Source organism: Protopterus annectens, chromosome 11.part0 (assembly GCF_019279795.1).
Source record: "Protopterus annectens isolate FY-2018-M chromosome 11.part0, PAN1.0, whole genome shotgun sequence".
Lineage (NCBI taxonomy): Eukaryota > Metazoa > Chordata > Ceratodontiformes > Protopteridae > Protopterus > Protopterus annectens.
The window spans coordinates 1,142,052,237-1,142,065,877 of NC_056745.1; the positions used below are offsets into that span (position 1 = coordinate 1,142,052,237).

Sequence of the window (13,641 nt, forward strand, 5' to 3'; positions counted from 1 at the left end):
CTGAATATTTTGTGAAGGGCTATTCTGTGTCATTTTGTGCCATAGCTGTTCCAGAGGTGAAAAATAATACACTATTATTTATTTTAGTTGTATCTGGAAATGTGCTTATAGGTGAAATAGCAAACAAGATTGTGGCAGAGGGTATAGAGAGGGCCATGTGAAAATTAGAGTGCGAAACAGATGAATGGGAGGATATGTATGGAATTGGTGAGTGGAGAATAAGAAAGACAGTGATCAGTAAGAAATGTTTTATGGGTGGTAAAAGTATTGTCTGAAGTGGAATATTCTAGTATTAGACACTAGGGGTATTTTTTAGATTTCAACTTAGCCAAGACCTTGTTCTGTAACTGGTGGAATAATAGTGTCTTATAAAAAACACCAAGGATAGTAGAATAGATGTTTAAATGCAATAAGGAAGGTGAAGTTTGAAATCTCAATGCAAATGTGACTAGCTGGGTTTGTATTCTTTTTTGTGAGCATAAATAATTATAAGCAGGAATATAAAACATTATCTAGTGCATTTGTAGACTATATATGAGTAAAGTACCTAGATAATTTGAGCTTTTGTTAATTTTAATTGTTTTGGGCTCCTATTACTTGAAAGTGTACTTGACTATAAGCACAAGTACTATATTTATTTGCAGACTGAAACCGCAAAGAGCAGCTTGGAGGTTTTGAGCTCCTCTTAATTGTAGATGATGATGACAGACTATAGTATTTGTTGTTACAGAAGAGATGGAACTAAGATGGGTGATGGTTTTGGTAGCCCTAGTGTTTAGGGGGTCTCCAGAGTGCATTAGTAGTAGTATAGTATGCAGGGACACTTCATTGTTTAATAAGGAGGCAATTGTTTGGTGTATAAGGACATGGTCATGATAGTATAAAGACAGTGAGGCTGGGGAATTGGGGGTTGGAGTGAAAGGAAAACATTCATCTCACATTAGACTGAGTCAGTTAGTCTGCAGATGCATAGTTATGCCTGAAATCAATGTTGTAAGCAAGTAAAAAATGTAAAGCAGCTAACATGAAATTAAGGAAACAGTAACATGCTGTTGCTAAGATGAAGACCTCCTTCTTTCAGCTCTATTAATTAGTGAAAGAAACCAGGTGATGCTATAGAACGCATTTACAAAATGGGAGGGGGCGAGAACAGCTAAATAAGGTTTATGCAAGCAAGAAAGCATACAACATTGTTCCCTCTGTTTAGTATACTGTGGCAGTAACAACAACTTTACATGCCTCTGTCAGTTGTGATCAAAATTTAAAATTATTTTGGAGGCCAGAATTCCATTTCTGTTCAGTTCAGGTATCAGAAGCCATTACCAGTAAAAGTTTGCTCGTCAGACTGAGTGGCACCCTGCCTAAATGTAGAACGGAATAAAGTACAGATATTCTAGAGACTGTACATATGAATTTGCACTTCAGAAAAATGGCAGTCCATCATGTACCATCAACTATAGATGATAATAGTTCAAAAGAGTATGAAAACTCTTATGTTAATGATATCTCATTCTGTGTAATATGACATTGTCCATAATCATAACATTTGTACCAATTATATGTAAATCCACATAACGTAGCTATTTTCAAAATTAAAAAAAAAGAATGCAATAGTCTGGTAAAATACTGTTTGCAATAGCAGACAGTTATAAAATAAAATGGTATAGTCACTCAGATTGTCAAGTACTTGCAAAACATTTTAAAATGATGTTTACTAAGAAATACAAGCTTCCTCATTTAAGTGGAGGGAGAGAATGATACATAGGGGACAATAAAGGATGGGTCAAAAATAAAGTTTTATAGTGCAATTAGCAGGTATATAATAAATGCAGGGAAATATAAATCAGGACTATAACAGAAATGTGTTATTTTGGCTAGAATTAAAATCAATGGCAGAAGAAAACAGGAAGCCATACTGCTACAGTAAGAGGAGTCAGTCTGTGCACGTGCAGTACTGCTTGGAAATAGTACTGGACCAGAAATCAACTAAAAGAAAAAGTGAAACAGATAAAATGTGATTCAGAAAACAGTAAGACTGTGCTAATGAGGTGCAGACCTATATTTTACACCTGTGTTAAGCTGTGAGATAAACCACAAGAGCTATTATAGGTAGTTACAAAATGGAAGAAAACACTGAAGCAGCAGAGAATGAATTTATAAGAATATTAGTGTAAAAACTTTTTAATCAACGCTTGCGTCAGGTAGACTTCATCAGAAATACAAACATAACCTGAACTTTCACATATATATATACTCTACTTACTAAAACTTTAATTGCTGAATAAAAACTAATTAACCAATGAACAGTTGACAATAAACAATTAGCAATTAAAAGTTCTATGAATAAAGCAAGTTAACCCTCTCAATGAAAAAAATATATGCAAGTCAAATGTCTGAGTGCCGGTATTTGGTTGGTAGTTACAAAATGGGAAGAAGGTACAGAATGCAACTTGAAATATAATGGTGGCAAGAACCACAACTTACACTGCTGAATACTGGTCAATGCAAATCCCATTAAACAGAGCATTCCAGGCCTGTACAGCATAATTTCAGGATTAAAGACTTATTTAGCTGGAATGTAATGGCGTGGAGTTAACAGCAATACAAATCACTGGGAAGATTACTCCAGTACTCATAGAGATTTTACTATGACAATTGGTATTCAATAATTTAAACATTACAGTCTCAACTTAAAATTATTTATGGATTCTAACTAGCCATTTAAATAGTTGTGTATCTTACAATTTCTAAAGTTCAATATGTCTTTATATTGAAAAGATAGTCCCAAGATAATAGCATAATGCTTGAAATAATTCTGTATCATAATTATAATCCAAACACACTGATGGAACTATTTGCATTAGGTACTGGTAAATCATTTGAACTTGTACATATACGCTTTCTTTATGCAGTATGTCATAAATTTGCATTTCCTGAAAATTATATTAAAAAGAAAAATGTTTTATATGACTTTGCCTCAAATTGCTTTGCAATAAATTGAAACTTTATCAATCCGATATGAATTTTAACCGGATATAACCAAGGTTGCCTCTTGTCACCTTATCCATTTATCCTCTCATTGGAACACTTTTTTTCACAAAATCATAAAATGAAAGTAACAGTAACTTATTATATAAATGATATATTAGTGTAGCAATCCCAGAGAGCTGATATGCAGACTTATTAAAATTGTTGAAGAATACTGCAAAATCTAATTATCAACTTAATATAGATAAATCATCTTTATTCCCATTTACTATCATAGATACATGTAGCAGTTACAACCTCTCATCAAACATTATCACTTCACTTTAACAATTAAAATATCTCGGGCCTAAGTATAAGCCTGACATAATTTCATTTGTTCAGATCAGTGACAGTCAAATATCTAGAAAATAAAGTAAATGTTGACAGATGGGACAGAATTAAATGTAGTCTTCTTACAAATGTTTCATTGATAACTGTGATCATTTTGCTCAGAATATTTTATTTCTATAATAACATAGTCTCCAATATGCCCAAGGAAATTTTCAAGTAACTAAATAAGATGACATCTACATTTGGATGGATACACCCAGAGTCAGTTTAAATAAGCGCTTGGACACAAAATATAAGACAGGTATGAACATTCCAAATATTGATTTCTTTTGACATCAAGAATAAAGAAGTTACAGCCCATACCAGGTTACTGTTTTCACCATCCAATCAATGTCATTATAGATCTCTGCTTCTTAAATTCAACTTATAGAGAAGAATATATGTTTGTAATTTATACCATTTCTAGACAACAAATGGAATTAATTTTCAGTTCTTCCAACATATTTTAAATTATAAATTTTAGATCTTCGTTGAAAACTCTTGATGTATTCAGAAAGTTTTTATTATGGCAATCATTATTCAATAATCAAAACATCACTACTGGTTCACAATCTTTAGGATTTCTAACTTTCTAGTGTAAGTGCATTTATTTGAGTTTATTGCTAATCAATGTATCATGGGGCAACCTTGGTGGTGCAATGGTTAGCATTGCCTCCTCACAGCAATAGGTTCTCCAGTTCAATTCTTGGCTGGGATGTCTTCTGTGTAGAGTCTGCATGTCCTCATTGTGGTTATGGAGGTTTCCTCTTGGTGCTCCAGTTTTCTCCCACATCCCAAAGATATGCTGTAAGTCTATTGGACACTCTAAATTGACCCTAGGTGTGAATGTATGTATGTGCCTTCTGTGGAAGGTTGGGTGCTGGGCTGGCAGCTTAACACTGTAAAACTTCACTGCCAATCATTATGTGGACCATTGTTCCACTGTGCTGATCCCTAACCGAGAAAAACCGAAAGAAGAAGATAATCAATGTATCATGTCAAACAAACTGGGTCATCACTACTCTGCTTATCCTTTATAAACCTAATAATGGTGGCAAAACTAAAGTTCTCTTCCCATTCAATAGGGAACATTTTAATTTTGTCTGATCCCAAGAAGAAAATTTTCTTTCCTTTTTTATATACCACAGTAATCAACTTCTGAATACCACTAAGAGCATACCTCCCAACCATACCAAATTAGTCAGTTTTTATCGAGTTTTGGGTCCAAATGAAGGGGTGCCAAGATTCCTGAGTGGCACCCCTTCATTTCAGATTTTTTTTTTTTTTTTTTTTTTTTTAATTTTTCAAGTTTCACACTGTTTGAGATGATTTCATCACATGCGCGATGATGTCAGCTCCATCAGAGCTACCAGCCAGTCAGAACTGAGCTCAAGGAACTCATTTCTGGCTGGCCTGGGCTGTTTGGATTATCGGCAGCACTTTCAAATGTGAGTGAGAGGGAACGGCAGTCTTGTGTAGGATTTATGTTCAGAATGGGGAACAAGGAAGGAATGAAGACTCGGCAAGTAAGGTTGCTTGGATTATCGGCAGCACTTGCAAATGTGAGCGAGTGGGAATGGTGTTCGAAACAGGGAACAAGGAAAGAATGAAGACTCGGAAAGTAAGGAGTGTGTGTGTGTGTGTGTGTGTGTGTGTGTGTGTGTGTGTGTGTGTGTGTGTGTGTGTGTCTGAGTGTGTGTGTGTGTGTGTGTGTGTGTGTGTGTGTGTGTGTGTGTGTGTGTGTGTGTGTGTGTGCGCGCGCAATACAGCCTGGATATGTCTCCGGTTACATCTGGCATCCATTTTCACCATGTAGGATTGTGAGTCTTTCATTTTTTTGTACTGCAAGCATCAGCTCTATTGCACTTTCTCTCCTCCTCAAGCTTTAGGTGCACTGCTTGACTTGATTGATGGACAGGCAGAGTTTGATAGAATATCACCTGCCATAAAAATGTTGGCAAGAACTATTTGCTTTTTGGTAATTTCTCATTTCAGATTCAAATGAATATTTTTTTTTTTAATTTAAGCTTGAATTCCAACATTGGTTCATCATTCTTGAGTTGTTTTCCAAGCCATGGCTGTGCACTGATTACTCCAGTAACAATCATTGGAGTGTCCCAGTAAGACAAAAGAGCTTTGGGAGGATCAGTTAGATGAATAATCTTTCTAGCAGCTTGTACTACTCTCTCAGCAGCTCGATTGGACTGTGGATATTGAAGACTTGATGAAGTATGCATCATGCCCAGTTCTTAGCCAATTGCTTTAACTCTCAAGATACAAACTGTATACCATTTTTATTTGTGATTAGTTGTATAGGTATGTCATATCTTGTAAGCATTGTCTTAAATCTGGCAATAATCTATTGGCCAATCATAGTTTAGATTATTAAAGCACACCCATATATTTTAATACACCTGGTGACTAGAGGTATTCAGGCTCAAACCCTGTACCTTTGGTACTGGGTAAAAGGAGCCTCAAGTTCCTAGCCACCACCACGTGTGAGCTTTGTCCAGATTTTTTGTGTTAAGAGTTGAGAGCTATGGTGAGAAGCAAGAACAGAATTTGTATTCCCCCATTATTGGTTTTGTTTGTCCAGGTTTTTTGTGCTAAGAGGTTGAGAGCTATGGTGAGTGAGAAGTGAGAACTGAATTTTTATATCCCCATTATTGGTTATATCCAGGTTTTTTGTGCTAAGAGGTTGAGAGCTATGGTGAGAAGTGAGAACTGAATTCACTAAATGATACCCATTAAGTTTCAGTCTTCTTATTTTTCAGGAAACTGCTGATTTGGCATAGTGGTATGTTGCTCTTACTGTAAGGCATAGGGTCCTGGATTCAAGAATTGCCAGTGAAATGCATGGTGGTAACACAACATTTTATTCTAGCAACTTTCCAAAATTATACAAGCAATGTTTAAAATGATTTCTATTTACAAGTTAACGAATGATTTCTATTTACAAGTTAACGAACAAACAGTGCAAGCCACTATTAGTCACGTAAACAATATGTTATTAGATATGTTGAAAGCTGATATCTTGGATCAAGAATTGTTTGACTATCTCTTCGTTAAGAATCCACTTGTACCAACAATACATGGGTTACCTAAGATTCACAAAGACTCCATTAACCCACCAATGAGACCCATAGTGTCTGGTCGTTTATGTTGAGAAACATTTGCGACCGATATTAAATAAGAACAAAGTTGTACTGAAAGATTCCAAACAGTTTTTAACAGATTTGTATGACTGCTTAGGTGGCATTTGTGACGTTGATAACTTGATTTTTGTAACGTTTGACATCAAGTCCTTGTTTACTGTGTTACCAAATAACATAGGCCTGATTTATATCACTGAGTATCTACTTTTACATAGCGAATATACATCAGTTAAAGTAGACCTCATTGTACATTTCCTTGAACTCATTTTGAATAACAATCTGTTCACCTATGACAACAAGTTTTACCAACAGCGAGGTGGCATAGCCATGGGCACACCTTGTGCCAACAGCTATGCAAACATGTTTTTGGCATTTTGGGAATTTGAGAGTCTCTTTAATTTAGAAATGTTTAAACAACATGTAACTTTTATAGACGTTTCGTGGATGACGTTTTTGTTTTATGGAGAGGCAGTGTTGATGATTTGTTTGTGTTCCATACTATATTGAACAACCTCACTGGCTATTTAACCTTCAGTATGAATCATTCTAGAGAGAAAATAGAATTTCTTGACTTGTATATAGAAAAGTTAGCATGTGGTTTGATTAATACAGGTGTCTATAGGAAACCTTGCTATTTTAATACTCTATTACAGCGTGATAGTATGCACCCACAGCATATTTTTAAGAATATCATTAGAGGCCAGGGGATGAGAACCTCTAGGCTAAATGCCACAGAAGAAGGCTTCCTAAATGAAGTGAGTGACCTCAAGATAAGGCTAGAAGAACGGGGCTATAGCTCACAAGAGATTGAGTCCAATCTCTTACATGTCAATAAACTTAGACTGAACAGAGCAGCCCCTTATTTTGGACCAGTTATTACTGGTGGATCCGTTACAACAGATAATGGTAGAGATGATAGATCAACTCATGTAAGGGTTTCTTTACCATATAGTACTGATTGTCCAGCAATCAAGAATATTATTACGAAACACTGGCCTATTCTCTGTACTGATGACACCATCGGTAAACTTGTGGGGACTAAACCCTCTTTTTTATATAGGAACAAATTAAATTTAAGGAGAATGCTATGCTATTCAAAAAGGGATGAATGGTCAATGCCTCTTGAACACACAAAACCATGTGGACGCTGTAATTATTGTAATTCTCTTGACCCCAGTCCATTTTTTAACATCCTGACATGCACACTAACTTTAGCATACGTGCTGTAGCTACCTGTGATACTACTCATATAGTTTATTTGGCAGTGTGCCAAATATGTGATGCATTTTATGTTGGCAAAACCAATCCTCGTTTTAAAGACAGGATAAGAGAACACCTTTACCACATTAGGAAGGCTTCACCTCACAATGCCTTAGCTAAGCACGTAGCCCAAGCAGGTCCTGAACATTATTTCCTATTTAGAGCTCTTGAGAATATTAAACCCAGTATACGAGGAGGTGACATCAGGAATCATACTGAGAGTAAGGAGAGTATGTGGATAGTTAGATTGAGAGCAGATAGGGGTTTAGGTCTCAATGAGAGAGCCTCCATTAAACCTATGTTAAACAAACGGAGGAATGTTTGTAGATTTTATAATAAATGATGGAACATATATGTTTTTACCCCTTGAAATAGATTTCTTTTGATATATATATACATATTTATTAGAGCATCTTGAGTGTTCACGGAGAGTTTTTATATGTTTTTTATATGTTTTTTATATTCATTTTATACATCTCATTATGTTTATATGTGCATATATCTTTAAGCTTAGATTAAGTCATGAATATGTAACAAGAAGCAGCCAATAGGAGATGTTTTAACTGTATAAATGTAGCCTATGTACTTGAAGGTCTTTGTTACATGATCTGATGAAGCTCAAATGAATGAGTGAAAGCGCTTATCTGACCTGCAGTGGAATTAAAGTTGGATTTTAACCTGAGGATTTTGCCTTTCATTTGGATTTTAACCTGAGGATTTTGCCTTTCATTTCTACTTGTGACTCTGCATCAGCCTAGTTGCTCCTTTTGGTTTCATTAATGTTTAAAATGTGTCCCTGGTTTTTGACCTCTTGTCCCCCCCAAAAAAAAACTGAAATTGAAAATAAGTACAAGAAGCTGCTATGGCTTACACTACTGTCATTCTGTTTATAGTGTGGGTGTGGAAGTAGACTTGTATGATGGAAATGTTCTGAACTGGGCAGTTTTGTCAGTAGTGGTTCATGCATTTTGTTTCATTGCCTACAGTACAGCCCACTGGCAAAATGTTCAAACAATAAATTTAAAATGTGCTCTATCTAACAAGTGTGCTGTATTATACAAGGACCATAAGTTAATAAACTCAGGAAGGTGTATCAAAAAAAAGAACACATGTATGTGTGCAAGGGGCCAATGATTTGAAAACAGCCCAAAGGTAATCTTTATCCACCACTGGCCAGATGCATTTTCTTTGGATGTGGTGTGGGTTACAATTCTGTTTCAATGATGTGAGTTTCAAGGGCAGAGAAGTTTTAATGCCAAGTCTATTTTCATTGTTGAGGCAATATTGCTTTGTTTAGCAGATGTCTGTTAGTGTTTGTGCATTGTTGTGCTGCAAAATGTGAAAATAAAATCCAAATAATCATTGTAGAAGTAAAGCAGTATGCACACATTAGTGGTTATGGTAAATGGGGCAAAATAGCCAGGTAATAGGACATTGGAATGGCTGCAGGGGTCTCTGGTGCCATATTTTGGTTGTCTGTTCTTCAGTTTGTGTTTGAAAGTTGGTATCCCACAATTCCATTGGAGTGGGTGGGGTTATGTAATTATGTATGCAAATGATATGTTAATCAGCATACAGATTTGTACCCATTTTTCATGGGCCTTGTCCAGATTTTTGATGTTTCCAGGTTGAGAGGTATGCTAAGAGACATATCCAACTACCAGATTGCACTTTTAAAAGATGTGCATCTTTCTGAATTGAACAGTATCTGGCAGAATGTGTATAAAATGCTTCTGTACCCCAAATTCATACACCTACAATGTCCGTTACTTTGTTATACCTACCCTTCCCCTACAAATTAAGGTCTATCAGCAAAACACCTCCTATTTTATATGCAAGGATAATTCAGCATCTTAATCATTTCATTTTGAAATTGTAATTCAACAAATAACTTCAAAAAGCACAAAATAATAAGTGATGGAGAAAGAGTATAATTAATTCAACTGTCTTCATGGCTTACAAGATTGTAATAATTCTGAAAGGCAGTATGTTCTGATTGTATTAAGTTTGAATAAGTGTTTTCTTGTAGTAAAACATTTGTTAAAAAGGATAATGCTAAATTAAACTTAAAGGAAGTCCTTCAATAATTCACGTTTGAAAACATGGAAATGTATGCTGACATTCATGGTCATGGTAAACAAAGGTGTATACTTTTGGAATAATCTAGTGTGTAAATATATATATATATATATATATATATATATATATATATATATACACATATAGATAGATAGATATATATTATGTGATAATTGTCAATGCCTTATTAATGCTGTCTGTATTTACTATCCCTTTTAGAATGCACCATGTTAACAGTTTCATAATGTAAAATTTTAGGTTAAGGAATGTTGATTGAGGTTTGATTTAATCTTGGGGTATAGTTCTATATTTGGATTTCTTGTGGTACTAATAAGCATTTTCCTCTACAGTGACATGAACACATATAAACTTTATAAGCAAAACTACATTCTTTATAGGAACTTATATTTCTTTTTTGAATATGGAATGTGCTTTGTGGGCTATACAACCTTTTGAAAAATTCAGTAAATAATAAGTAATAAAAAGGAAACAGGAAATTATTTCTTCCATGTCAGAAAATAAAACACATTATCAGACAACAAATATGTACAAGCTAAAACAAGCTAGCTACTTAAATGATTAGTTCTAACAGATGTCATTTTTTATTGTGAAGCTGTTAGTTTACCATCTTCTGCAAAGAGTTACCAGTTCCACCAGCATTTGTAATCAGAAAGTGTTAAACTGACAGCTATGTTAATATTCTAGATTGATGTCCAGTTATTGTCACCGATACAGAAACTGTGGCTTTGGTTAATTTTTATCCTATAGTCTATAAATGTTTACAATGTAAGATGCATTCCTATTTGTTTAATTAGTGTGATAGAGCTGTAGTGCAGTATGACAAAGAAAGACAGGCAGTGACCAGCCGATGAGGACAGCAGGTTGCTATATGATATTGTTAGATTAATAACTTATTTTAACAATACATAAAGATTCATTTGTTTCCAGTCTTCAAAAATCATATTATTATCTTCTTAATGGTCACATATAGAAATCTTTCTGGAATGTTCTGTTATGAGAAATGCATATAGGTATTACATCCTGAAAAAAGACCATTTTGTTGGACAAATATGTTCATACTATTTGTTTTTTTTTTTTTTGTTTTTTTTTACAGTTGACTGGACAGTGCCCATGTAAAGTTGGTTATGGTGGAAAAACTTGTGAGGAATGTCAAGATGGCTTCTATGGAAACCCACATCTGCAGTGTAATTGTAAGTATCCACTAAAATGTCTAATCATGTCCTCATACCTTTTCAGAGGAATCTTTTCTATATTATTCATTTTTTGCCCCTAGCACTTGTTACTAATGTCTAGTAATATTCCCAACTAGCCCGTTCTGTCCTCTCCTCACTCATTATTGAGGAAGGGTCAGTCTCAATCTTGCTATGAACATGTAGATGGGTCATTTCTCTCCAGGGGAAGAATGACCTTTCAGTCTAGTGCCCCTAAGACTGGCAAACTCCCTCCTCTCTTCCTTATCTACCTGGCAAGGATTTAGCAGAATCCTGCTGTAATCCTTCAGGTGAAATTTCCCTTTCCATGAAGAAAGTGACCTTGCAATGTAATTCTTGTAAGGCTGCAATCCCCCTTAAGCAGGTAAGATTTGGGAAGCAGGCATCATATACACAGCAAGGGCAGAGAATTTTTGAAATGCAGGAGCAGGGAATCCTTAACTGGGTAGATCAAGTTTGACATCATAGGCATCACCGTAACCTACATTGCCTCAGTCATGTACCCTATGCTACCACTGCAATGGTAGGCTACCAACAATTGCAAAGCATACCCCAGACTCCACTGAGACATGCTCTAGCTGCCAGCAGAAACCACAGTTCCTCCCTTGACATAAGCTACACTTTCCATCCTCTTGGCTGGCCCAGCTCTTTGAATTCCCAAACCAGTTTCCCTCTGCACTATTTAGGTGGAGCTTTAGATTAGTCATTTTCTAAAAGGCCCTCTCCTTTATTCATTTCCACAGTGTTCATGCTCAGAAGTCATATTAATGTAAAATAGAAATAATACCTTAGCAAGGCAGACATACAGACAGACAGACAGACAATTTTAACCATGTTTTTAAATTCTTAGATGTCCAAAAAAGAAATTTAAATGTAAGAGGAAGCATGAGGTGTTGAAATATAACTGGATTACAGGCATATGCTTACGCTGGGTTAAATAACTGCATTTCTTTAAAAACAATTTTAAAGGCAAGGGGATTAAGTAGGCTGTATGCTTTTATTATACCTGTTGAAGCAGTATTGAAAAAGCATCTTTGTCTTTGTCATAATAAAGAGTCATTTAGTGCATGGTGTTTGAAGCATTTGTTTTGGATAGAGTCAGTACATTGGAGCAGGTGATTGCTGTTGTCAGAGTGGACACCTGTTGAGGGGCTAGAGTAAGAGGTATTGCAGCAACTGGTAATCTTAAGGCCCTACCATTTACAGCCATAGCCCATTCCTTTATTGAGCTATTTGGAAATGAAGTATATAAATTGGAGGTTTATACCAGATTTATTTTAGCAGGCATTACAAAAGCTGTATGAACACTGCCAAAAATGACACGGGGAAGAGAAAACCAAATGTGTTTTGGTTGTATTGCCAGTTACTGGGTAAATGATTCATAGGGTAGCCAGGAACACTGTGGGACCTTTATGTGTATTGACAAGCACCATAGATGAGAGGTTTATCATAGTGTTGGTTGAGTGTCCTGCTAGGTACACTTAGGTGGAGGTGTTGTCCTCTACTGAAGGAGAAAAGGTGGCAAATGCTGTGTTTAAAATTTTAATAAGGGTGTTTGCTCATTGGAGATGCTAGAAATAGAGTGGAAACATTTATATCAGAATTGCTAGCTTGCTTGTCAAAACATTGCAGTGTAATGCCTTTAAAATACCCCTTTCCATTTTCAAACAAATGATTTGCTGAAAAAGTTCAACTTTGTTCTCATAGCTATACAGGAAGAATTTGTAGACTGCTTTGTGTGGGAGTGGGAGACTACCTGCTCCATCTTTCCTTTGTGTGGAGAGAGGAGCCTCAAGAATCCACACAGACATATATATTGCTATTCATGTTCTAAATCATCACAGAGTCAGGAACTCTCTTCATTAAATTCATGGCATGTGGGATGAAGAGTGTTTGTTGATTTATTGGCAACATTCTTGAAAAAGTTGTTTGCTCTGCTATTTATCTTAACTAGTGCTACAGTCTTGGGAGAAAGCCAAGTTTAAATGTAATAACATTCAATAAAGGAGTTTTTTACATTGTTATACGAGTGTCAGCATTTCGGATCCATACCAGAGGGAGCAGACTGTTTTACTGGTTTATTATAAGTTTAAATGTAATATAACAGGGGGTGGGAAGGACTTAAGTTGCAAGGGTTACAATGATTACTGCTTTGTCTGTTGGAGGATACTCTTGGACTATGAAAATTGTATTTTGGCTTTAATAGTCAGAAACAGTAAGCTTATGGCATAACTTTACATAGAACAATAAACAGGGCACGCTGGAAGGATATATTCCTGTCCCATTGACTTCCTATACTCTGGAACAAGCTACCCATCTCTGCCAAGCAAAGTTCTTCATTAGCACTCTTCAAGAAAAATCTTGATGAGTGGATGGGAAATGCGAAATACATCCCGGGGATCACTTCTGTGTCTCTGCTCAACAGTGGCACAGGAAAATAACTTTCTTGGGTGGCGTAAGCCATGGAACCCTGTTGGCTAGGCTTACGTAGGCCCTTGGGCCGATAGCCTCGTACCTACCTATGAACCTACCTACCTATGAACCTAAGTAGGTAGTTT

General features: G+C 35.8%; 1 protein-coding gene across 2 annotated transcripts in view; it reads left to right on the top strand.

Moving 5' to 3' along the window:
- The window catches only part of LAMB4 (laminin subunit beta 4), a 1,139,974-nt gene that overhangs the window by 803,073 nt on the left and 323,260 nt on the right, over positions 1-13,641 (top strand). For both annotated transcript variants that reach the window (XM_044088495.1, XM_044088496.1), the window contains exon 25: positions 10,966-11,062. In XM_044088495.1, the coding sequence (XP_043944430.1) occupies positions 10,966-11,062 (97 nt within the window). The remainder of the gene's footprint in view (positions 1-10,965; positions 11,063-13,641) is intronic.